This window comes from Trachypithecus francoisi, unplaced genomic scaffold, assembly GCF_009764315.1.
Source record: "Trachypithecus francoisi isolate TF-2019V2 unplaced genomic scaffold, Tfra_2.0 Contig01440, whole genome shotgun sequence".
Classification (NCBI taxonomy): domain Eukaryota; kingdom Metazoa; phylum Chordata; class Mammalia; order Primates; family Cercopithecidae; genus Trachypithecus; species Trachypithecus francoisi.
In genome coordinates, this window is record NW_022681431.1 from 24,781,177 (window position 1) to 24,807,274 (window position 26,098).

The window sequence follows — 26,098 nt, forward strand, 5'->3', positions numbered from 1 at the left end:
ACTTGTAGTATATAGGGGTACAATTGAATTTTGTATATTGATCTTATATCCTGCAACCTTAATAAATGTGTTTATTAGTTGTAATAGTTTTTTGATTGTCTCTTATTTCATTTCTTGCCTAATTGCCCTGACAGAACCATCAGTACATTGTTAAATAGAAGTGGTGAGAGCTTGTATTTTTACTTTGTTCCTGACCGTAGGGGGAAGGCATTCAATATTTCACCGTTAGTTGTGATGTTGGCGGTGAATTTTTCACAGATGCTCTTTATTTGGTTGTGGAGGTTCTGTTCTATTCCTAAATGGTTGAGATTTTTTTCTCATGAAGGGCTCTGATATTTGTCAGTTTTTTTTTTTTTTTTTGCTTTATTGAGATAATCATGTGTGTTTTGTATTTTATAATATTAATGTGACATATTGGGTTAATTGATATCCAAATGTTAAACCCACCTTGTGTTTCTGAGAGAAATCTCACTTGGTCATAGTATAGAATCTTTTTTATATATTGTTGGGTTTGATTTGCTAGCATTTTGTTGTGGAATTTTTAATCTGTTTTCAATACAAATTTTGGTCTTTAGGTTCCTTTTCTTGTATGTCTTTGTCTGCTTTTGCCATCATATTAAAACTGGCCCCATAGAATGAATTGGAAATTCCCTCCTCTTTTATTTTTTGAAAGGGTTTGTGAAGGATTTGTGTTAATTCTTCTTTAAGCATCTAATAGATTTTTACTTGTGAAGCAATCAGGGCCTAACTTAACATCTTTTATTATTAATCAAACTCTTTACATGTTATAAGTTTTTCAGGTTTTCTACTTCTTCCTAAGACAGTTTTGGTAGTTTCATCTTTCTGCCAATTTGTTCATTTAATCTACATTATCAAATTTATTGACTTGTATACATATATTCATATAAGTATACATCTGATCATATAAGTATACATGTTGTATACTTATGTGTACATATGATATACATAAGTATCGCTTTATATTTCTTTTATTTTTTCAGAATGGTAGTAATAATCTGTCCTTCGTTTTTTACTTTGGTAACATGAGTGTTCTCTTTTTTTGCAGCCAAACTTGCTACGATGTTTATCTATTTTGTTGATCTTTTCAAAAAGAACAACTTTCCTAATGGATGTTTTTCTAATTTTTTCTATTCTATAATTTATTTATTTTCATTCTAATTTTTATTATTTCCTCCTTTCTTCTAGATTTGAGTTAACTTGCCTTCCTTTGTTCAGTGTCACCTAAGGTGAAACATTAAGTGAAGTAATTGATTTCAGATTTTTCCTTTCTTTTAAATAGGAAAAAATCTAGCGGCCAGCTGCGGTGGCTCACACCTGTAATGCCAGCATTATGGGAGGCCAAGGCTGGCGGATCACCTGAGATCAGGAGTTCAAGACCAGACTGGTCCACATGGCAAAACTCCTTCTCTACTAAAAATACAAAAATCAGCCAGGTGTGGTGGCACATGCTTGCAGTCCCAGCTACTCGGGAGGCTGAGGCAGGAGAGTCACTTGAACCAGGGAGGCAGAGGCTGCAGTGAGCCAAGATCATGCCACTGTATTCCAAGCTAGTTGACAGAGAAAGACTTCTCTCAATAAATAAATAAATAAATAGGCATTTATATCTAAAAATTTCCCTCTCAGCACCTTTAGGAGCATGGTGTATTTTTAATGTGTTACATTTTTATTTTCATTGATTCAAAATACTTTATAATTTCCCTGTATTTTCTGTTTTCCTTTTTTTGGTATGGTTTTGACCCATTATTTAGAAATGTGTTGTTTTTACTTTCACATATTTGTGAATTTTCCTAATTTTCTCTTTTATTGTATTCTTATTTAATTCCATTGTAGTTGGAAAGCATACTTTATATGACAAATTTTTATCATATTTTAAGACTTGCTCTGTCGTCTAATACATGGTCTATCTTGGAGACTATTCAATGTATACTTGGAAAGATCATGTATTATTCTGTTGTTGGATGGAATGTTATATGGATGTCTGTTAAGTATAGTTGGTTTATAGGGTCGGTTAAGTATAGGTTGGGGTGTGTGTGTGTGTGTGTGTGTGATTTTTATTTCTGCTTGTGGATTTGAATTACTGCCTAATGTCCTTTTATTTCAGCCTCAAGGAATCCTGTTAGTATTTATTGTAGGGTTTGTCATATATCAACAAGACCTAAGTTCTTGTTAATCTTAAAAATGTCTTAATTTATCCTTTATTTTTGGAGGATAGTTTTGCTAGCTATTAAATTCTTTGTTGGTAGTTGTTTCTCATTCAGCACTTTAAATATTTCATCCTACTTCTTTCTGGCCTGTATTGTTTCTGATTAGAAATAGCTTTCAATTTGATTGGTCATCCTTTGTACACAATGGGTCACTTCTGTCTTGCTGATTTGAAGATTCTCTGTCTTTGAGTTTCACGTTTTTGATTATGATGTGTCTCCACATGTCGATCTATTTAAATTTATCCTACTAGGAGTTTATTAAGCTTTTTAGTTGTGCAGATTAATGTTTTTCAACCTTTGAGAAGTTATTGGCCATTATTTCTTCAAATACTCACTCTACTCCTTTCTTTACTCTCCTCCTGTATCTATCATTAAATCCTTTGGTACACTTGATAATGTCCCAATGTCCCAGCAGTCCCTTAGGCTGTCCTCATTTTTCTTAATTCCTTTTTCCTTCTGTCTCTCAAACTGGATAATCTTCATTCACCTATCTTTGAGTATGCTGATTCTTTTTTTTTTTTTTTTTTGCATGCTCATGTCTGATCTTTAGTTCTTCTTGTCAAGTTTTTATTTCAGTTATTGTACTTTGAACTCCAAGATTTCTACTTTTAAAAAATTGTAGCTATTTAATAATATTCTCTATTTTGTGAGACATCATTCTCATATTCCTTTTGGTTCTTTATATATAGGCTTTTAAAGCTCTTCAAATATATTTAAATTAGCTGATTTTAAAAGTATTTGGTAAGTACAATAGCTGAGTTTCTCTCAAGTACAGTGTCTATTGAGAGCCTTTCCCTGTGTATTTTTATCTTTCTTGTTTCTTTCCAAGTCTTGTAACGTTTTGTCGAAAATTGGACATTACACAGGTTATAATGTGTTATTTATGGAAATCAGATTCTCCAGTAGACTTTCCCAAAGTCTACATCTCTGTCATCTGTGGCCATTGGATTTTCTACTCTGTTAGTTTAGTGGTAAGCTTATAATTGGACAATGATTTTTGTTAAACACCTGGAACCAAGAAGTTTCTCAGTCTTTGTCAAGGGATTCTGTGTTTGTGTTGGGGCATGCCTTCAATATTCAGCTGAAAAGTTGACAACTCTGTTTAACCTTCCTTTTCTGCTTTTATGAAACCTCAAGGTCAGTCAGAGATGAGAGCTTTGGAACGTCTCAGTCCTTTCTGCTTTTGCATACTGCCTTGCAAAGTTCTGGGCATCTTCATTGTCATTTAGATTTCCAGTAACATTCCAGAGTTTTTCAAAGTCCCTTATAAATAAGAAGACATTTTATTCTTCAGTTTTCCTTTTATGCTTTTATTTGGTCTTCAATTTGCCCTGCTACGTGTTGCCTCAGGCACAGGTGACGTTAATATATTTGATAACACTCCCTGGGGATAGGCTTATAGCACTAGACAAATGCAAATGAGGTTGCAAAAGACAAGCCATTCAAGTAGGGTTATCCAGGGAACCACCAGACAAGTCCAATAATGACTCTTCTTTGGAAATAAGGCTTTTGAAGAACTGTATTTCTGCTGTACTCCCTCTAGTGTCAAGAATATGGAGTATTACATTTTGAAAGCTATTGATGAGCTGTGGAGCTAGAGATGAAACTAGTGTAAATTAAAACAACACGAATATTGTATCTCTTACTGCTATCTATTTATTTATCTTGACTAAATGTTTCCATGGCTCCTGTTGGTTAGTTTCCAGAGTTCTGAAAAATAAAATAATTCTCACAAGTTTCACCAGTTTTTTCTATTTTTATGGAGGGGCAGCCTATCTCAGGTCCCTCCTCTACCTTTTTATTCTGGTATCTTGTCTTGATTTTTTTTTTTTTTTTTTTTGAGGCAGAGTCTCGCTGTGTTGCCCGGGCCGGAGTGCAGTGGCGCGATCTCTGCTCACTGCAAGCTCCGCCTCCCAGGTTCACGCCATTCTCCTGCCTCAGCCTCTCGAGTAGCTGGGACTACAGGCGTCCACCACCACCCCCGGCTAATTTTTTGTATTTTTAGTAGAGACGGGGTTTCACCATGTTAGCCAGGATGGTCTTGATATCCTGACCTCATGATCCACCCGCCTCGGCCTCCCAAAGAGCTGGGATTACAGGCGTGAGCGACCGCGCCTGGCCTTGTCTTCATTTTTTAAAGGTAGTTTTCCTGGGTATAAAATTCCTGGTTGGCAGTTTATTTCAGCACTTTTTTATGACATCTCATTGCCTTCTAACCTCCATTTTTTTCTGATAAGAAGTCAGCTGTTTCACATGAAAACCACATTTTTCTCATGCTGGTTTCAAGATTTTTCGTGATGTAGCGCACAATTTAGTCCACAACAGTCACATTTTGAGGTTCTAGGTAGACACATATTAATATTTGGGGAGACAGTCTCCAATTTATTAACCCCTCTAGTGAATAATTAACATCAGTTAATGTACTTTTCAACTATAAAACTTCTATTTGGTTCTTCTTAAAATTTTTATTTGTTTATTGATAATGTTTCTTTAGGGAGACATTGTCATCATGCCTTTATTTAATCAGGATTTCCTTCATTTCTTTCAACATATTTAGAATATTGACTTTTAATATTTTTTTGCTAACTCTAACATGGACTCTTGCACAGAAAGTTTCTTTTGCTTGCTTTCCCCACCCTGTGTATAGCTCATGCTTGCCTGTTAATTTGCATGTCTCATGTTTTCCTGTTACTTTGCATGTCTCATATTTTGTGTTGAAAAATGAATATAGATAATTATAGCAGCTCTGAAACCAAGGCTTGTTGTTGTCACTGGTTGTGTAATTAATTGGTTAGTGACTTGGCTGAACTGTTTTATAAAATCAGTTTCCCCTAAGTGTGAAGCCTTTGATGTTGCTCATTGGAGAGTGCAGCCTTGGACTGCAGTGGTTAATAACCATTGGGCTGATGGTGGTTTTAGCAGGCTCATTTTAACCATTGGGCTGATGGTGGTTTCAGCAGGCTCATTTTAATTATCTCTTTCCCTGATCTCTATGGTAAGCTCTCTGCCTCTGTTGGTATCACACCCAGTTCCTAGACTACACTAGCAGGCTGTCTATTGTTTCTTACTATGCCTGAGGCATCTGTCACTCCACGGTATTATGTAATTAAATCTGGGCCCCTTTGCAAGAGTGGTTTCTAAGACCAGTCTTTGCAGTTTGTTCTGTCCCTAAGAGAATAGTTATTAGCTGTATTTTTTCTGGTTCACTATGGTAAACTCTGACTTATTGTTTGTCTTGTTGTTCTCAAGGAGATACCAGCCTCCAATTAATTGTTTAACACCAAAATCACTGTTGTCAAAAAGCACCCTTGGGCTTGAAATTCTTGATACTCTGTTCCAAGTAAAATCAATTCCTTTGGGCAGAGCTTCAGAGCTCTTTGTTCTTATGGCCTACCTCTCCTCCTGGGCAAAATCTCTGAGCCGTTGCTTCGAAGCTTGCAGAATGGTGGGTGGTGTTCGAAAAGAAGTCTGCTTCTGTTGAAGTGACACACCTGTTTTATGAGTAGGACACTAGCAGTAGTGTCTGCTAGCAGTAGTAGCCTGGCCTTCTTTGTTTGCTTCTCCCACTATGAAACCTCTGCCTTGGGGGTGAGCTGGGGTAAGGAAGATTAATACTTCATTGTTTTCATCCTGTGATACCTAAACAGAGCCTCACCTATAAATGAGAGCTGTGAGGAGTAAAAGAGTCTCTATCCTCTAGGCTGCACTCACCTGAAACTTAGTTTCTGCAACACAGAGTGGGAAGGGGATGAGAAATACTGATGCTGTGTCCCTCACAGGGACATAGCACAGCCTTTGATTGGGAGCTGGAGGGAGGGGAAGCCCTGCATTCTTGAGCACACTTGTCCAGAATGAAGCTTTTATCACACCTAGCTGAGTTTGGAGGAAATGAAGCAGTTTGTGGTTCAAGTGACAAAGATTCTTGATGCCCTTATTAAGATTTAGTCTATTTTACTGAATACACGTTTTTGTGTTGCTGTTGTTGTTGTTGAGATGGAGTCTCACTCTGTCCCCAATCCTGGAGTGGAATGGCGTGATCTCGGCTCATTGCAAGCTCCACCTCCCAGGTTAAAGTGATTCTCCTGCCTCAGCCTCCCAAGTATCTGGGATTACAGGTGCCTGCAACCACACCCAGCTAATTTTTGTGTTTTTAGTAGAGATGGGGTTTCATCAGGTTGGCCAGGCTGCTCTCAAACTCCTGACCTCAGGTGATCTACCCACCTCAGCCTCCCAAAGTGCTGGGATTGCAGGCATAAGCCACTGCACCCAGCCACAAGTTTTCTTCATTTGCTATATGTTCACAGAACAATTTCTAGAGATTTTCAATGTGTGTGTGTTTATATTTTGATAATTTCACTAGTTAGGGCTGTTTCACTAAGGAGCAAGTTTATGAAGCTTCTTCTGCCGCTATTCCACACCCAAAACTAAAGGCTCTGTCTTAATATTATCTTAACGTAAGATTTTCTGTGAATCTTTCTACTTCCCCTCGAAAGTCTTAAGACAATTTCTAGGATGGCCAAAAATAAATAAATAAATAAATAAATAAATAAATAAACTGTTCCTATGTAATTTCCTGAAATCCCTATTATCTACATCCTGAAATCCCTATTGTCTACAGGGTAGTTCAACTGAATGCTTGAGTCTGAAGAATATTGTTTCTTAAAGTATCTTCAAGACTTTATTTTGGGACTGGATTTAAACATGGACTCCTTACATTCAATAAAATTGTGAATCTTTTTTGAAGCAATGGATGAGTCTGACTAAATGGGAAGAAAGTCCCATTAAAGGAAGGGCCCTCAAAAAAAGAACAAGATAATACCCTAAAAAGTATAATCTCACTACACATGTCATCCTATTATATGTAAATTTAGTATAGTTTCATGCAGTATACATATGCCTTTAAACACAGTGTACAAACCAAACTTTCTGAAAAGAAATTACACATACAAGCATACACATGCATATACTTGTCATTCTGCAAACAAAAATGCTTTATAAAAATAAATAATCATCCCTTTTTAGCTGACCTTTGTGACTTTACTATAAATGTTAAAATATTTCTGTATAAAAAAGAAGATTCTACCTTCATATTTGTAGACCTGGCAAATTTTGCCCACTTCTATGACATGTATTTTATGATGTCTAGGGATAAGTTAATGAGACTTTCAATTTACAATCTAATTTCTTAGCTTCAATGCAGTCATCATACTCTTCAGAATCTTTCATTACTCTTAGAATAATTTCTTTTTCCTACCCTATACGGATCCTCAATCACCAGTATTACCAAATACATTCCACTCCAGCCAGAACTCTATTAATCTGGTACTGAGATTCTGCAGTAACAAGCAGCAAACGATCAAGTGTTACTGACTTCAGTTTGCCAGATGATGGCAGCAGAGTACCATGAAATGCTCACAGGTCAATGGCTTGGTGTGTGAATTTGAATCTGGAGATCCTGGTTCTAACTAAAATGTGCCAAAAGAGAACATTATTTTAGAAAGGTGTTGCTTGACCACATAGTTTTAAATGTCATGATAATATCTGGGCATTCTCTTAGAGAATTAACTTTCAAAAAGAGCTTAGGAACTTATCAATAAATGACAACATAGAAACCTTACACTGACTAAATTAGGACAGTTATCAGGTTGAATACTTTATGGGTTTAGCGCCAGTTAAGAGTATCCTCAGTCCACTCCTTTCAAATAGTTATCTCTTTAATGAGTTCATTAAACTTCCTTGGTCCCACCAGTTTCTCCCCGCTACCATACTCAGTGAGAACTCAGAAGACTTGAGTTGTGATCACAGCTATTCCACTGATTACTGTGGTTGGTGAAAAACATGTTAGCTTTTGGGGTCTCAGTGTAATCACCTCCAAGGAGGGGAATTCTCAGTCTCTATGGCCCTTTTCAACTCTGGTGCTCTATAATTCTGAATCCCTCTTTTTTTGATTACGTCCATTTTTCTAAACTAGAACCACACTAGAGGTTCTCCAATTAAATTCAAAATCAAATCTTTTACAGAGGCAGAATAGAATGCTGGTTAAGAACATGAATTCTGGATTGGCCATTTACTAACTGTGTGACTTCAGGCAAATTATTAAAATGTTCAAGGTGCTTCAGAGTTTTTTGAAATGTTGACAATAACATTGCATATCTCAGAAAGTTAAGTGGGAATATCAGTATATAAAGAAGATACAAATTGATTATATTAATATAAAAAGCATTAAGCCAGTAAGTTCTGCATATATAATAATTATTATGCCACCCATGGGAGCACAAACTCAAAAGGAATCTTTTTATTTTTTTCAATCAATGAAATACAGATAAAATAAGAATTGAAAGAGAATTCCTGGTAGATTACACTTATTTTAACCCATTACCTGATTTTTGTTCCTTTTTTTTTTTTTTTTTTTTTGAGATAGAATCTCTCTCTGTTGCCCAGGCTGGAGTGTAGTAATGCGATCTCAGCTCACTGCAGTCTCTACCTCCCAGATTCAAGCGATTCTCCTGCTTCAGCCTCTTGAGTAGCTGGGACTACAGGTGCCCGCCCGCCATCATGCCCAGCTAATTTTTTGTATTTTTAGTAGAGACGGGGTTTCACCATGTTAGCCAGGATGGTCTCGATCTCCTGACCTCTTGATCCACCCACCTCAGCCTCCCAAAATGCTGGGATTACAGGTGTGAGCTACCACACTCGACCCATTCCCTGATGATTTTTGCGTTCACAGCATAAATACAAGTAGGGCTAAGCCTTCAGAGTAAGAAGAATAATTGTCTTTCTGACCTTCTTCTTAATGGAATTAGATAAGTTATTGGGCATGAAGTTTCCTAGCCTCAACTCTACCGTTCACTACCTGCTATTTCTTCATTGCAGTTTCTTTTTTTTTTTTTTTTTTTTTGAGACGGAGTCTCACTCTATCGCCCAGGCTGGAGTGCAGTGGCCGGATCTCAGCTCACTGCAAGCTCCGCCTCCCGGGTTCCCACCATTCTCCTGCCTCAGCCTCCTGAGTAGCTGGGACACCTAGGATAGTAGTATCCAACCAAGGCAAGGAGGAGTACATAAGAATCTTTACATGTGATAGAGTAGAAGGAATGGGCAATTTGAAAGTAGCCCTTAGGAAAGTTGTGCCCAAATTTTGCTAATCTTCACCCCTTGAGAACTGTTTCAGAGTCTGCATTAAAATGCTAATATTCTGCAATAGAGTCAAATCTAATGGAAAGCAGAATTCTAAAAAGGAAATTGGAAAGAGGGTGCAAAAAAAGTTAGGGACAGGAAAAAAAATGATAAGAAATGGGCTGAGTAGGTGGTCCAAATATAGATTTATTTTACTTTATAGTTTTCTTTAGGTTTGACCCTGGGTCACCTTTTTTTGTATATAAACATTCCAGACTATTAATTGACCTTTTTAAGGAGGAACAACCCCAGCCAACGTTTCCTAGGGAGGAGAACTCTAAACTCAAAAGGTAGAGATTTAGCTACCGTAATGAATATACCAGCTCATCTTCCCAGTTTAACTTATTTAAGCAGCAGTGAAGAACAGTCAGAGGTCCCAGTGGTCTTAGGTTAGGTAGGAGAAAGAATAGGAGATGGTTCCTGCATATTTTCTTCTCTAAGAGTTCAGGACTACATGTCCACCAAATTTCAATAAAAAGAAAAGCAACTTGATAACAAGCCTATGAAGACCCTACACAGATATATTGCACTCCTATATTTGTGTCAGTTGCAGTGATTCTTCTGATGGTACAGTTGAGTATGGCTTTCCGTGATTTCCAGTTGTTAGCATTATTTCTGCCCCAGCTGAGGCCTTCTTTCTCATCCTAGTGACTACAATAGCTTTCTACTTGGCCTCTCTGGCTCTGGTCTCCTTCATGCCAATCCATGCCATTTTTCATAGCTGTAATAATTTTTATGACATTCTGATCATGAAGGGATACATAACTAAATAAGGAATAGATGGGTGACTGTTACTCCACTTCTGCAAGACTAAGGCATGGGCTTGCTCTGTTGCCCTGTTGCTTTTTCAGCTTCTAAAAGTAGTGGTTTTTAGCTAGAATATGTAGTACCACTTTTTAGGTGTGTCACAATGAGTGGTAAAGTACTACATTTTATAAATAATTGCAACAATTTAGCTATTTAGTAAATTGGAGAAGATTTGGGATAATCTGAATAATATAGGCATTATTTTCACTCATTTGAACTGTGATAAAACTTCTTGAGGGAGATAGAAATAAGTGGAATTATTGCTATCCATATGAAAATCACATATGAGGCATTTCTTAAAATGCAGTCCTGTCATGTATTCCAGAAAAGGAAAGATTTGCTTGTTGTTTTCAAGGGAATTACCTTTTGAAAGAGAAAGATAACCAAAATGTTGGCCATGTATTTAGAAGAACTTTCATTTTTTCTAGTCATTTACAGGTCTCAGATCCCCTGGTTTTTAAAATTTTATTTATTTATTTATTTATTTATTTATTTATTTTGGTATCCAATGCTTTATCTAGAAATCTGTAAAGTATCCATAGGGAAGTCATGGTAAGTCATGACATTAACAGTTTAGCTAGAGTGTTAGGAAAAATCTATTTCAACTTTCCTTGCCTAAAATCGATTTAAAATATATTGCACACAGTTAGCTATAGGTAGGTAGGTAGGTAGATAGATAGATAGATAGATAGATACACAGATAGAAGAAATATAAATAAATAAAATGATCAAACAGAATGAAATCAGAGAAACTTCACTGCTTATCTACTGCCTTGAGGAAGGGACTTTGTCTTCTTATTTTTTTCTTAAAATTTTTTCCTCAAATACTTGAAGCAATATTGAAACTGGGGATAAACTGTTGCAACTTCTTTATCTGCCCTATCTTGCAACCTGGTAAGTAAACAATTTTCAACTTCCATTTTGAACGCAGTTAGAATTATAGAATTTAGACCTGGAAGGAATCAGAAGAGATGACTTGGGCCAGTTTGTCCTTGACCTTCAGGTGGTCAACACCAATCAGAAACATCAGCAATCTCCATACAAGCTGTTCTGTCCACCCCACACACATGCACATTCTTCCATAATTATGAAAGCTTCCAAAATTATAAAAATCATTAATGCGTTTTCAGATGAGGTTTTAAGAATGATTCAAGGAAAGATTCAAAGCTTTAGCAAAGATTTTGAGAGTTTTACAGAGAGCACTCACCCCTCCCACTTATCCTTCCCCCAACCCTCATTTTTTAGCGGCTGACAAATGTTATTGGCTGGAGATTTAGGCTTTGAGAAAAGGAGACACTTCCTAAAAGTTCTGTAATTCCTAGGCCAGTTCTGGCATGTTGTCTTAGACATTCCATAATTCAGTTTCCATCACAACCAACCAGCCTTTAGAGACTGACAGTTGGTAACACAGCTAGTCCTTCCTCAGATTTTACTTCAGGTGTTCCCTTCCCAAGCCATTCCCCCCAGGGCAAAAGGTAACCTTGAAATAAGGAAGCATCCGTCAAGTGAAGGCTTCTGAGGATTACAGGTAGGGTAAACTTATTCCAAACCCATCTCTTAACACACCTGGGTGATGCAGTCACTGCCAATTTAAGTTGAGAAATCACATATCCAAAGGATGTCCTTCTTTCAGAAGTGTGTTTTGACTCAGTTGATGTTTATATGGATTAGAATGGTTCAGAAAAGAATTACATCAAAAGAAAGAGGGATGCCAAGACATCTTCATGGCTTTTTCTGTCTGCCACTGATCAAAATGAGGTGATAACTGGGATTAGGGGCTTGTCCCACACGAACTCCCCACTGTGTTTAGTCTAAGTACAGAAATAATGTTTATGTTGAGACAGTAGGAAAAGGTCACGTCTCCTTTCTGCACTTGGGTGGGCAGGAGAAGAGGAGTATCAGTGATAACTGCCCCTTGATGTGATCCATCTCCTTAGGAACTTCTGCTCAGACAATCTCTCCATCTCTGATCACAAAGCAATCAGGTTCTGACAAGTGGATTACACAGGCTCTTTGAGAATTGAAGAGAAGTATTTAACTTGCAAAGCATTGTTTAGAATATGTTTTTTAAAAATCACAACAGCAAGTGCAAATTTTTATTGTGTGACAATGCCTACCTAGCCTAGATGGTTGAAAATGATTCTTGGGTTGAATCTGAGTTCCAGGATAAGAACGGCATGATTACGTATCAACATATAGGTGCAAGAAGAAGTATTGGCTCACCTGTCACATTTTTCCATATTAAAGTGGCTTCATGGTGCTCATGGAATCTATTAATTTCAACATTCTTGCATGTATCCTTATAATCACCCTTCATAAAGTCATGGTAGTATCCCTATAGTGCAGGAGAGAAAATTATTTCCTTTTGTGTTATTTCCAGATTTGGAAATACACAAAGGCTTTGACATGCATCTACTGTAAGATCGAGATTCTTCAAAAGTCAAAATTAATAATAAAGAAAGCCTCAAAGAAAACATAAAGGAAAAGGAGGTGATGTCCAAGCAGAATGAATTGCAAGCCTGGGCAGCATCTGCAGGAAGGAGACAGGGTTTTTGTAGAGTGATGCTTTCTTAGCGTCCTAAGGTGCCTCTAGACATGCCGTAGCAGGAAGACTCCTCAGATGCATTTGGGTGAAATGGGAGGGGTGATGGATTAGAAAGGTGCAGCAGCTACTCAGTAGATACTTATTTTAAACACACCATATGGAATTGAAATCCTCTCGCACTCCCTAATTCTGTAGAAGGAAACCAAAGAGTTTGCTACAATTCATCCTCTTAGAATTAGGCTGTAGCTGAGACTCCCCAGCCTTTCCTTAGTCAAGGGTCTATAAATGGCTCAGCCAAGGGGAATAGTCCAAAAATCCCTTGTGAAGAGATGTGCCAACTCACTGAGGTTTCTGTCCTATTGCAGTGCCATCGGTAAAGATAGTGAAAAAATGTATGAAGGGAATCTCCTCTCGTATAGCAGGGCAGGATTCTCCTCCAAGGGTACATGCAAGCACTTCAAGAGTATCAGACTTCACCACCAGGTAAGAGCTGCAGAGAACCCTGGTCTCCTATAGTTTTTCTGAGAATCAGTGGGATATATATATATAGTATTTAAATCATTGTAATATATTGTATTTATAAACTCCTATACTGACCAATGGAATCGTTCCTCCCCAAAATGAAATCATCTCCACCTTGCCCATATCATTAAGCTAATCAAATATACCTCTTTCTTCCATTGCTCAAATCATCCGTACCCATAATAACCCAAAAGTTAAATGCCCAACTTTCTTTCAGACCACCTTTCAGGCACTTTAGAAATGTAAGTTAGAAACAAATTTTAACAACTCCAAATAGCTTTTCTGTTGTTAATCAGTCCCCCATTTCCAATACATTCAAGATGTGATTGCCTTAGTTTTTGCTTCTGCAAATTATAGGCAATGAATCCCTCCTCCCTGCCCTTTTCCTTGCAGCTTTTTAGTACACTGAAACCTCCACTAACCAGAAAGCAGAGTTGGAGGAGGGTGACCTACTTAGTTGATTTTAATTAGAGGGGCAATCCAAATGTTCTATCATTCCAAACTTTAATGAAAATAACTCTGTAATATCTTGACAACATTTCAGTTTATTAGGGATAATATACCAGGAAGATCTTTGATGATTAAAAACTGTGATTATCTAAGGGTAAATATATTATCAAAGAATCATTATACCCTGGCATTACATGATGGTATAAATATTTTGTAGATTTTTTTATAGTGATTAAATGAGATTAGGTATTTAAAGCACTTTGCTGCTGCAGCCAGTATGGAAAATAATATGCAAGTTCTTCAAAAAATTAAGAATAAAACTACTATATGATCCAGCAATCCTACTTCTGGGCATTTATTCAAAGAAAACAAAATCAGTATTTCAAAGACAATTCTGTACTCCCATGTTCATTGCAGCACTATTCACAATAGCCAAGATACAGAAACAACCTAAGTGTTATTCAGAAAATGAATAGAATAGGGCTGGGCATAGCAGCTCATACCTATAATCCCAGTGCTTTAAGAGGCTGAGCTGGGAGGATTGCTTGAGCCCAGGAGTTCAAGACCATCCTGGGGCAATATAGAAATACCCTGTCTCTGCAAAAAAAAATTTTTTTTAAATGAGCCAGGCATGGTAGCACACAGCTGTAGTCCTAACTACTTGGCCTACTGAGATGAGAAGATTGTTTGAGCCTGGGAGTTCGACTCTACAGTGAGTTGTGTTCATGCCACTGCACTCTAGCCTGGGTGACAGAGCGAGAGCCTGTCAAAAAAAAAAAAAAAAAAGAATGGATAAAGGAAATGTCATACACACACACACAGAATATTATTATTCAGTCCTAATAAAGAAGGAAATTCTTCCATTTGCAGGAACATGGATGAACCTAAAGCACATTATGCTAAGTGAAGTAAGCCAGACACAGAAAAAGAAATACTGCACGATCTCGCTTATATGTGGACTCTAAAATAGCCAAACCCATAGGAACAGAGTAGAGTGGTAGTTTTCAGAAGTGGTGGGTGGGGGAAATGGGGAGCTGTTGATCAAAGGGTACCAAGGAATCGCTTTGCTTAATTCCTGGCTCGTAGTATGTCCTCATTAAATGCTTCTTCTTATTGCAATGATCAATTCTTATAGCCAGGAAGATGTTTGAAATTGGGCTGAGAGTGTAATAAGTGCAGAACCTTCCAATGATGTGGATTTCGCAATAAATCTTTTACTTGTACTTGGTTTTGATGCAATTTACTTATTTCTTTTAACACACAGTTCTCTTCTGTTTACCTGAGGATTCTGGATTGTTGGGTCTGGTTAGTGGAAATTTTCCTGTATCTTCCCAAAGGTGGGGTGGGAGTCAAACGTCTGAGCCACCAATTTTCCCTCCCTTTTATGCACTTTCTAAGAGCAATATAAAAGTCCAGGAATCACAGTGTGTGCCCTTCCTGCCTTCCATTCCCAGATTTTATAAAGTGGATGAGATAGCCTATGGGAAAGCACTGAGAACTAGTTGAAGGAAAGGTCTTGGGGCATTTCAGGGACCCAGATTTTGCCTGGCTATTTCCAACCACAAAACAGTCACAGATGAGCACAGGGATCTGCAGATACTTTTTCTCCAAAAATGGTTGGTGAATAGGCATTTATTGAGTAGCCTATACGTGCTAAGTAGGCACCATGCTTGATGCTTTTGTAAATATAGAAATCATGTTTCAACTTCCATGCTGTCTAGATGGGTAAACAAGATGAATTCACATAAAATGAATCAGAGGCCAAAGAAAGAATAAGTGCTAGTTTTTGACAGCACAGTAAAGTGACTATAGTTAACAACAATATATTGCATATTTAAAAAGTACTGAAAGAGAAGATGTAAAATGCTCCCAGTGCAAAGAAAGGGTTCACACGTGAGGTGATGGGTATTCTAAATACCCTGACTTGATCATTACACATTCTACACACATATCAAAATATCACGTATACACCATAAATGTGTACAAATATTATGCATTAGTACAAATATACAGAAAAGATAGGTTAATTTTCTTCCCTAGAAAGTACAAGGGAAAAAGTTGGAAAACTTTCACAATAAAAAGTTTTTGCAGTTCAAAATAAACACATAATAAGACCCAATCAATCAATCAATCAATCAGAGGCCAAATAAAGTGGTACTCTTTCAAGTGCTGCATTGGTGGTTCTGGCAGCAAGTAGGGGAAGACAAGGTCAATGAGGGCTGGAAAGATTGTTCTAGAAAGCTTCCTATGGGGGGTGGGAATTGGAAAGGTGGGAGACAGTGGGAATCTCAACTCTTGTGAATAGTGTGACATGGATAAAGCCTGGGGGGAATGTAGCATTTTCCATGTAGCAGCTAGCCACCCTGACAAGAGGAGAGAATGCACGGTAGAGTGTCATGGGAAAGTCTCAAATTTATCAAGAACACAGTCTTGGATTTTGGTATTGTGCATGCATGCATGTGTGTGTACACTATGTTTATGTTAATGCAAAGTTGTCATAAAAACATGATTCAAATTTGAAAATTGTTGTGAACACATAAACACAACATATGTGATAACACAGAAAATGCTCCAATCATGTTTGTGCTTTTGTTTATTCTCTCCCACGTCTTCTCTGTGATGGTAAAGGGTTGGCAAGCCATGGATAATCAAACGCCACAGAAAATTCTCAAATGTAATTTTACTCATTCAGTTTCACTGGCTTTTCTTTTTATTCTTTAGCACAGCTGTAAAAACAAAACTAATTTAACATATCAGAATTTTTCCCATTGGTTTTAATTCCCCTTGTCTGTAATAAACAAGAAAATGGTTTAAAGCAGGCATCTAAAAGAAGAATGGATCCAGATAACCTGGTTCATATGCAGACCTGGTCTGTCAGCCCTGTTTCTGGTTGGGGATCCCTAAATATGCTTTTGACCCCAAATAGACCAGAGACTGTGATAGTAACCCATGCAGATGATTGCTAAAGCTGATGATTAATTCCCTTGCACTTCTTAATTCAAAATCAAGGTATGTTTGCATGAATTACAGAGCTTTAAAGAAATAAACAAGGGCCACACTGCATAATCTTTTAGATGGTGGTATATCCTTGAACAAATATGTTCCATTTAAGGGTAAGTCTCTGTGATATTTCATCAATGGGGTTGGTTAGCTCGGGTGACTTACATACCGTGTTAACGGATCAGTGGTATAGTACTCCCTCTTAGAACCGTAGAAAAGAGTTTGTGTTTGTTTTGTGTTTATGTTGTAGGACAAAGGGAGTTCCAGCTAGCAAATTGGCAACATGTGTCTAGTGGATCTATGTTTGCCATAACAACAATGAGTGGTAGAATAAGCTGGATGGCTTAACAGAGATTAGTAGGCATTTTTGGAAAAAAAAATGTGAAGTATGTGGTATGTGCTATTTGTGATCCATTTTTTATGCGTTAATAGTCTTGCATTCACAAATCAAAAGCAACATAATATTATTTATAGTTTTGCTGACAATGAGCTTGATATTTTTAAAGATGTAATCTTCAGGCCACCAGTGGGTTTTCCAGTAAGTTCAGAAACTACTATTTTCTATTCTTAGTACTTAAAGCACTACAGACAGCTCTAACTTATACAAAAGTTAATGTCAAATATTTTATGGTATCCTTGGTGTCTTTCTTTTCCCATAGAATAAGCAATGTTGTAAATAGCAGCTATGTTGTCAGGCTAGCACACAAAAGACTGTTTAATAGATGGTAGTTAAATATATATTTGTTGAATGAATAAGTAAACAAACATTAGCTCTATTCACTTGAATTTTATGTCCTTAAATCAAGGGATCATATGATATAAGAGAAAGTATTTCCTGTTTCTTTTCAGAAAAGACCTGTGCAGTGTTTCATTGTAAGTGAACATGAATCTCATTCATTTCCAGAGCTCCCTGGTCCTAGCTTCCAATTTCTTTACCTTGTCCATTCTATTTTGGGTGAGTTAGGACAGTTTTGCCCATTCTACCTATTACACAATTATTTACTATTCTCTGCTTCTTCTCTATCAAAACTCTCTTCTTTAGTAAACTGATTTTAATTAGATATTAGAAAGAAAAGGTTTAGATACAACTAATTAGTATGATGTTGTGACTAATAACACCATAACCACAATAAATTATCCAAGTTTCTAAAAAGTAGATGTGAATAATCTCAAGTGAATGGTGAAAGATATTTAATTGGTGAAACAAGGCAGAAATTTCCAAGCGTTGTATAACAGACCTGGGCCAGGAAAGGGAAACATTTTTAATAGAAATACTTGGTTTGTTTGGCCTTATCAGTCTTTCCCTGGAAATTCTCCCCACTGGGTCTGCTTAAGTCACCTTATGGCCCATATTGAAATCTAAATATTTTTCCATATAACATCCCTTCTCACCATGTCTTAATAGTATCTATGAATGAGATCACATTTATAATATCAACGTCATCTCCATCTTCTCTATGTTCTTTTACAGATACCAGGGACCATAAATACTATTTTTTTCTCTCTTTGCCAATGTCCAAGCCAGCCTTAGTTCTTTCAATGATAAGTGGTCCACAAATATTAGCCATAAGCAATAGCACCTATGGCAGACATGAGTTTCAGATCACCACCTTCTTAGCCTGTAAGCTTCAGTTTTCTCATCTGTAAAATGACATGGTATTAGAATCTAATTGAAATGTTGTAAGGATTGGTTGAGACAGGACTGACTCAATTCTTAAGTAGTGCCTAATATACATTGTGAAAATACAGCAAGTGAAAAATATTTCATTCTGTTGTTGTCATTGTATTTCCTGTCACCCTCTGCCATTCTGTCTCTGGTTCTTAGACTTCTACATTTTTGCTACCACTTTCTTTCACATTTTAGAGGAGAGGTTACAGAGTTCAAGACCTCGCAAGATTTCATTCACTGTCTACAATCACCATCTATAGACCACCAGCCTGGCAAGCATACCAGCAGGGTTTTCAGTGAAGATCTATGATGCAGTAGTTCCCATTGGTAAGGTCACTTTGCCATGTCCAAGTCTGCCTATAGCTTGCCATTCTCCCTCCAGAACATTCTTTTCCATGGCATTTCCAGCTCCTTCCTTGGCTATTTTCCAGTTCCTTCCAGTCATCCCATGGCAGTCTTTCATTTTCAACCAAATGGTAGTCCATCCAGAAGGACTGCCAGGATAGCCTTTGCCAAGCTGGAAGCTTGCTAGTAAGTAGTGCACTAGCCGTAAGGGTGTAAGAGGATCAATCCAACTGGGAGATGTTGTTTGTTTCTTTTCTGGCATATTTCCAGCCCTACATAATTTATGCCCAGGCCTGACTCCTGAGACACCTTTTCCTATGACCTCTCACTTTCATGCCTCCTCTGCCATACATATCATGTTGTCTCAGGAAAAGAAGCCGAGCCCTTCCTCCCCTTTTACTCTCAGTTCTGTACATTTTATCGAATTCTGTGTCCCAAACTATTCAGGCAAGAGAATCCCCATCTTTTAGCCTCAATGATGTCTGAACTCCTACTGAGAGCCAGGCTCTGAGTCCACCTGGGGGCGGGGGGCAGAAGATCGGATACGAATCACCGTACATGGCTCTTTTCATGTCATTTCTGAGCTTTCGACAGAAACTGTTCAGATGAGATTATCTGAGCAATTCCTTTTATCCCTTCTTATTTCATATTAAGCTTTTAAAACTACTTTCCCTCCAGACAAGCATAGACTTTCCTATTTGAGTGTAATGTAGCCCATAACTAGGAAATCACAAGCATTCTCTGGTTCTTTCATTCATATATGCCTATTGAGTGGCACCTTTACTGTAGCATTTCAAATCACGTTCTGGAAATCTACATTCACTTAACACTATATGGCCAGTATTTCATCTTCCAGAGTTACCTTTCCCCAAGAGTCCAATTGGCACTTATGTTTCCCATTGTGTGGTTTTCCACCTGAGATTCTAGAACCTCTAAAATATGCTTTCTCTCATTTTAATTGATGGTGTAATTTGGGACCACCAGGATCCCTAGCAGGGCTATGTGTCTGCAATGAAGTTTAATAAATATCTTCATCAGGTCTCAATAGCAAGACCAAAGAAGACAGCAGGACAAAATACATTCTCATATAATTATGGGGATATTCTAGGGGTAGGATTGAAAATAAACATACACATATATGTATAGAAACTATACTTTTAATCACAATGAGCCTGAGTTTCAAAACAGATGAAAGAGCTAGGGTGGCAGGAAATAAGAATTTTGAAAAGATGACTAGATATTTTCCTTCAGATCCTCTAAATACCTCTTTTCTAGTTCTTATTTTCTATTCATAGGCAAAGATCCCATTTTTGAGAAGCAATGTGCCACAATCCTAGCAAAGTACCATATATATATATATATATACATATATATATATAGAGAGAGAGAGAGAGCACACAATAATTTATCAAGTATGTATTGAATAAACTGATTCTTTAGATTAACAAACAACATTTTATTGTTATTGCTTAAAAATAGCAGAAGAATAGCTTCAGGCATCAGGACTGTACCATGGAAAACTCAGCATATCTCTTCCATTACTCTCATCTCCCTCATCCTGCCTAGCTTAACAGACTATAATAAAGGAGGGACAAGGCATTTTGTAAATACCTTTGTGAGTCTGTGGACAGGTCTTTTAAAAAACTAAAAACAAGCCGGGCGCGGTGGCTCACGCCTGTAATCCCAGCACTTTGGGAGGCTGAGGCGGGCGGATCACGAGGTCAGGAGATCGAGACCATCCTGGTTAACACGGTGAAACCCCGTCTCTACTAAAAATACAAAAAAATTAGCCGGGCGTGGTGGTTTGCACCTGTAGTCCCAGCTACTGGGAGGCTGAGGCAAGAGAATGGCGGGAACCTGGGAGGCGGAGCTTACAGTGAGCCGAGATCGCGCCACTGCACTCCATCACTCCAACCAGCCTGGGCGACAAAGCAAGACTCTGTCTCAAAAAAAAAAAAAAAAAAAACTAAAAACAAATTCTCCTGGAATTATGGGTATGGAAATTGATTTCGGTGGTTGCTAAGATGAGGAAGTGGCCCTCAGATCATTGCAATAAAAATTACGATGGGATGACTGATCATTTACTGAGTGCATATATTTACTTGCATTAGTTAACTAGTATTTGCATGCTTTTATTCTTCATCTCATTTATAATCTCCTAAAAGGCAGGAATGAGACCTTGTCTGTTCAGGGTCAGATATAAAAGACCGGCTCTATAAAACAAGGTGAAGATTATGTGAAGCTTAGTCACTGTTTCTAAGTAAAACTCTCTTCAAGGCCTTGAGACATGACTTGCATAGTTTCCAAGGGAAAAAAAAATGTGAAGTAGGGAAATGGCACTGATTTTCAGTTTGTGTTATTTGCCCTCTGAGTAACACCTTACCGTCACCTTTCTCAGGGGCTCACAGTCCCCAGACACTTAAATGTCCTCATCAACATCTATTATCTAAAACTTCATTTGCAAAAACAGAAGAATAAAATATTAACCCTTCTGGGGCAGCTTCCCTTTCATCATGGATCAGAGACTTCAGCTAAGGAACAAAGCCCTAACAAATTTCAGGTATCACCATAAAGAGGAGGTATAATTGTAGGCGACCTCCAAGAAGAATCTTCTGTGTATGTCCAATACCACATCTCGAAGCCTATTGTATGCTATGCTATGTTAGCTTTTTGCCTTCAGAAAGAGAGATAAAGGGGGACACTGCCGCGCCCTGTAACTATGGTGGGGGCTCCAGCAGTAAACTGTGAAGTGTCAGATCACAACTCTGTGATGCTCATGCTCTGTGACCATGAGCAAGTCACTTACTGTCCTGTGACTCGGATCCCCACTCAGTAAAATAAGTAACACCAATCTCATAGAAATTATGAAAAGATTAAGTATAAGACTTTGAGAGAAGTTCCCAGCATTGAGTAGTAAGCATTAAATAAATGCTAGCAATTATCGCTACATAAGAGGCAGGAGTGTCCCATAAAATAATTGAACCCAAGGTCTGGAGAGTCACCACAAAGCAGCTTTCTGCTAAAATTATATTAAAATTCTGCATTTGTGCTAACACCAACAGTTTGAGTAGGTAAGACAGAGGACTTAGAGATAAATGTTATTTCAATTAACATCTTGGGCTGGGCGTGGTGGCTCATGCCTGTAATCCCAGCACTTTGGGAGGCCAAGGCGGGTGAATCACCTGAGGTCAGGAGTTTGAGGCTAGCCTGGCCAACATGGTGAAACCCCGTCTCTACTAAAAATACAAAAAATTAGCTGGGTGTGGTGGCTCACACCTGTCATCCTAGCTACCTGGGAGGCTGAGGCAGGAAAATCACTTGAATCTGGGAAGTGGAGGTTGTAGTGAACCTAGATTGCACCATTGCACTCCAGCCTGGGCAACAAGAGCAAAACTCCATTTCAAAAAACAAACAAACAACAACAACAACAAAAAAAAACCCAACAATTTACATCTTGTGGGCGTGGCAAAGTGGCAGCAGAATTCACTTTTAGTAGTAAGAGAGGTAGACCCTGTCTCATTCTCCCCAGGGAGCAATGTGTTCCTTGCCTACTAAGAATAATTACTTTCTTTCTTTCCTTCCCCTGGCCCCCACCCCCACCCCTTTCTTTAAAGATAAGAGAAATAAGAATTCTCCACCTGTATTAGACCCATGCTTGGCTCCTAAAGACCACGCCACTTTTGATAGTGAAAGTCAAGGACACAACCATAATTGTCCTCCTCAACTTAGCATCAAATATAAAGGCTGCTTACCCAACACTATAGATTATTGGCTTATCCAACACAATATATTATTGACTTTTATACAATTATTTATACCTTTTAAAATAAACATCAAGAACAAGTGAGTGTGCAGTCTGTAATAGTCCCCATTTAATTGGGAAAATCTTTCTTGCTGAGAGAGGGTTAAGAAAAGGCACCTTTAACAAATTCTTCTCCTTGAACGCCCTTTTCTCTCCTTGCTCTCTGTTCCACAGCTGGCTGACGACTGCAAGCACAAGGCAGGCAGAACTTCAGGGTTGCTGGGCAGCTTTACAACTTGGCAGCTCTCTTCAGCACATGCGCAACGATCAGGACAATAAAATATTGTTCATTGCTTCTACCCCACAACCAATTAGGTCAGCTGTAAATATTGGAATTGCTTGGTAAACATGCTGGAAGATTGTGCTGACTTGTTAATATAAGTGAAAATGTAATTAGATTTATAACACTTTTTTTCCAAGCCATAATTTACAACAACAACAACAGGAGGAAAAAAAAATCTCTTGCAACCTGCTGAAATATCATTATTAAAATGCACATGAAAAGTCAATTATGCCAGAGGGAGGTATTTAAGAGAAGTGAGTTTCCATACCGTGGGATTACACCGTGGGGATTACATATTTCTTATTTATTTTTTTCCCTGGATCTTTTCTGCTGCCAAATGAAAAGGAACAGATATTTTACTTATTTCACTCTGAAATATTGCTGAAGATAGTGCTAAGAAGTAAACCAAATAACCTGACTCCCTGGAAACCTACTCAATTCTCTTCAAAGCCCCAGGAAAAGCCGAGTAGTCACCATTCTTTTTTATTTATAAGCCCATCTCGCTCTAAGCAATAGTCATGTTCCTTAAAACATGTGGAAATGCATTTTTTTGTTTTTTTTTTTCCTAAATGCTGTTCTGTTTTACACTCTAAATGAGTAGATTATTATATAGAATTCTGTGGGGGCAGTCCTTATGTAAAGATAAGAAATAAGCCCTCATTTTCATTTTAAAATCTGGAGTTTCCTCTGCTCGCAGGGTGATAGTGGGAGCGCCACTCTATCCTCACTGAAGGATGGTACAGAGTGGCAGGACATTCATGTGACGTCCCAGGCACACGTGCCACCACGTGCCCTCCCTGGGTAGGAGATCTTGGTGGCATCATCCCTGAGCTGGACTTCATCTCATGAGGGGTGTTGGGGTATCTGTGTGTCAGGTGAGGACACAACCATAATTGTCCTCCTCAACTTAGCATCAAATATAAAGGCTGTTTACCCAACACTATAGCTTATTAGCTTACCCAACACAATATATTATTGGCTTTCATACAATTATTTATACCTTTTAAAATAAACATCAAGAATAAGTGAGTATGGAGTCTGTAACAGTCCCCATTGAATTGGGAAAATCTTTCTTGCCGAGAGAAGGTTAAGAAAAGGCACCTCTAACAAATTCTTCTCCTTGAATGTCCCTTTCCCTCCCTGCTCTGTTCCACCAGAGGGGTTCTGTTCCTTCCTTAGAACTCCTTTGTTCCTCCCAGAGGGTTTCTAAGCCCAGTTCCAATCATAACCCAGCCAGATTGCTGCCCTTCTGTTTCCTGGTTTCCTCCTAATGAATGTAGGTGGTATTGTATCTCATCTACATTTGAGGTACCAGTGGGGAAAAAGCTAGTTAAAGAAAATCATAAGGCCATGTGTAAGTATGAAAGAAGCTGCCATTTTCTGTCTGTCCCAAACTTCTAAAATGTTCTGTTTAGATAATGGAAGAAATCTTTTAATGCTTTTTTTTAGAATTGCTAGGGCATATATTGCAGATATATTGCTCTTTAGGGGAAGATTTTGGGGTTGCCACATAAGAAACAACCAAAATAAATCATATGTATGTGTGTGCATATATACACACATATGTATGACTTATTCATACATACCAATACTTACATGCATTACATATATACATTACAGATATATAATATATATTACAGATATAGTATATAATGTGCTATATATTTTTATTATATATTATGTTATATATAATATATAATCCATAATAACATATACTATGTTATATAGGTTATGTTATATATTATATGTTATATGTTATATATAATATATAACATATACATTACAGATATACACACATACACATTACAAATATATTATATATATACTGGGAGATCTAGAAGAGCCAAAAATAAGGAGTGGCAAAGTTTACAGACTTTGATTCAAAGTAGCCTTTTAATCCAGTGATAAGACTTTGTAATTGACAACAATGCAAATGACCTTCTAAAATAAAAATGTCCAGTTTTTGTTTACTTATTGCATGTAATAATTATGATTAATACCTTTATATTCGCATTTTATTACAAGTAAAGAGCACATTAAAATTTCTAGTTCATAAAATAATTTTTTTTAATTATACTTGAAGTTCTAGGGTACATGTGCACAACGTGCACGTTTGTTACATATGTATACATGTGCTATGTTGGTGTGCTACACCCATTAACTCGTCATTTACATTAGGTATATCTCCTAATGCTATCCCTCCTCCCTCTCCCCTCTCCACAATAGGACCCAGTGTGTGATGTTCCCCTTCCTGTGTCCAAGTGATCTCATTGATTCAATTCCCACCTATGAGTGAGAACATGTGGTATTTGGTTTTCTGTTCTTGCAATAGTTTGCTGAGAATGATGGTTTCCAGCTGCATTCATGTCTCTACATCCTTTTTTATGGCTGCATAGTATTCCATGGTGTATATGTGCCACATTTTCTTAATCCAGTCTATCACTGATGGACATTTGGATTGATTCCAAGTCACTGCTATTGTGAATAGTGCCACAATAAACATACGTGTGCATGTGTCTTTATAGCAGCATGACTTATAATCCTTTGGGTATATCCCCAGTAATGGGATGGCTGGGTCAAATAGTATTTCTAGTTCTAGATCCTTGAGGAATCACCACACTGTTCTAGTTCATAAAACAATATTTTTAAGAAAAATATTTTCATGCAGATTAGCTGGCTTTGCTTCAACTGAAATATTGTTTGATTTTATACTCAGTCAAGCCTGGTGCCTGGATTTTACACTGTTTAGGTATAAATATAAATATGCAGAGATCTTTCTAAAAATCCCTGGTTTCAGCTTTTGCCCACAGCATAGTTATCTGCTGCCAGGATCATGGACAACATGCTTTCTTTTTTCTCACTTGACTTCTGTTTTATTCTTTTCAGAAATTCTTTAATGAATCTTAAAACTTGGAAACCAGTTTTAAGAGACTTAGAGATAACTCAGAGGCAAAAGACAATTTGAAGGGATTTTCAGGGCCAGGTATCTGCTTGGCTTGTGAGTTTAGTCTTCCAGGAACAGTTCCAGTATCTCCTTCCCACAGCCACCCAGGTCCCACTCAAACTAATTGATTTCCATCATGCATCCCATAGGGCCACCCAGGACAAGTTCTGAGCTAGGCAAAAATAAATAAATATGTAAAAATAAAAAATCTATGAACCCACTGGCATAAGGCTTTGACTTCTCTACACAGATTCTATCTGAGTTTCTTTAAAGCTAATCAGGAAAGATTTGAGTGAATGTATTAAAAAAGAAAACAGACAAGGAACCATCCTG

The 26,098-nt window shown here is 37.6% G+C and overlaps 1 protein-coding gene across 1 annotated transcript in view; it reads left to right on the forward strand.

The window, feature by feature from the left end:
- KCNU1 (potassium calcium-activated channel subfamily U member 1) overlaps window positions 1-26,098 on the forward strand; it is a 170,009-nt gene that overhangs the window by 78,137 nt on the left and 65,774 nt on the right. The window contains exon 19 of the mRNA XM_033230778.1: window positions 13,116-13,233. Within this exon, the coding sequence (XP_033086669.1) occupies window positions 13,116-13,233 (118 nt within the window). The remainder of the gene's footprint in view (window positions 1-13,115; window positions 13,234-26,098) is intronic.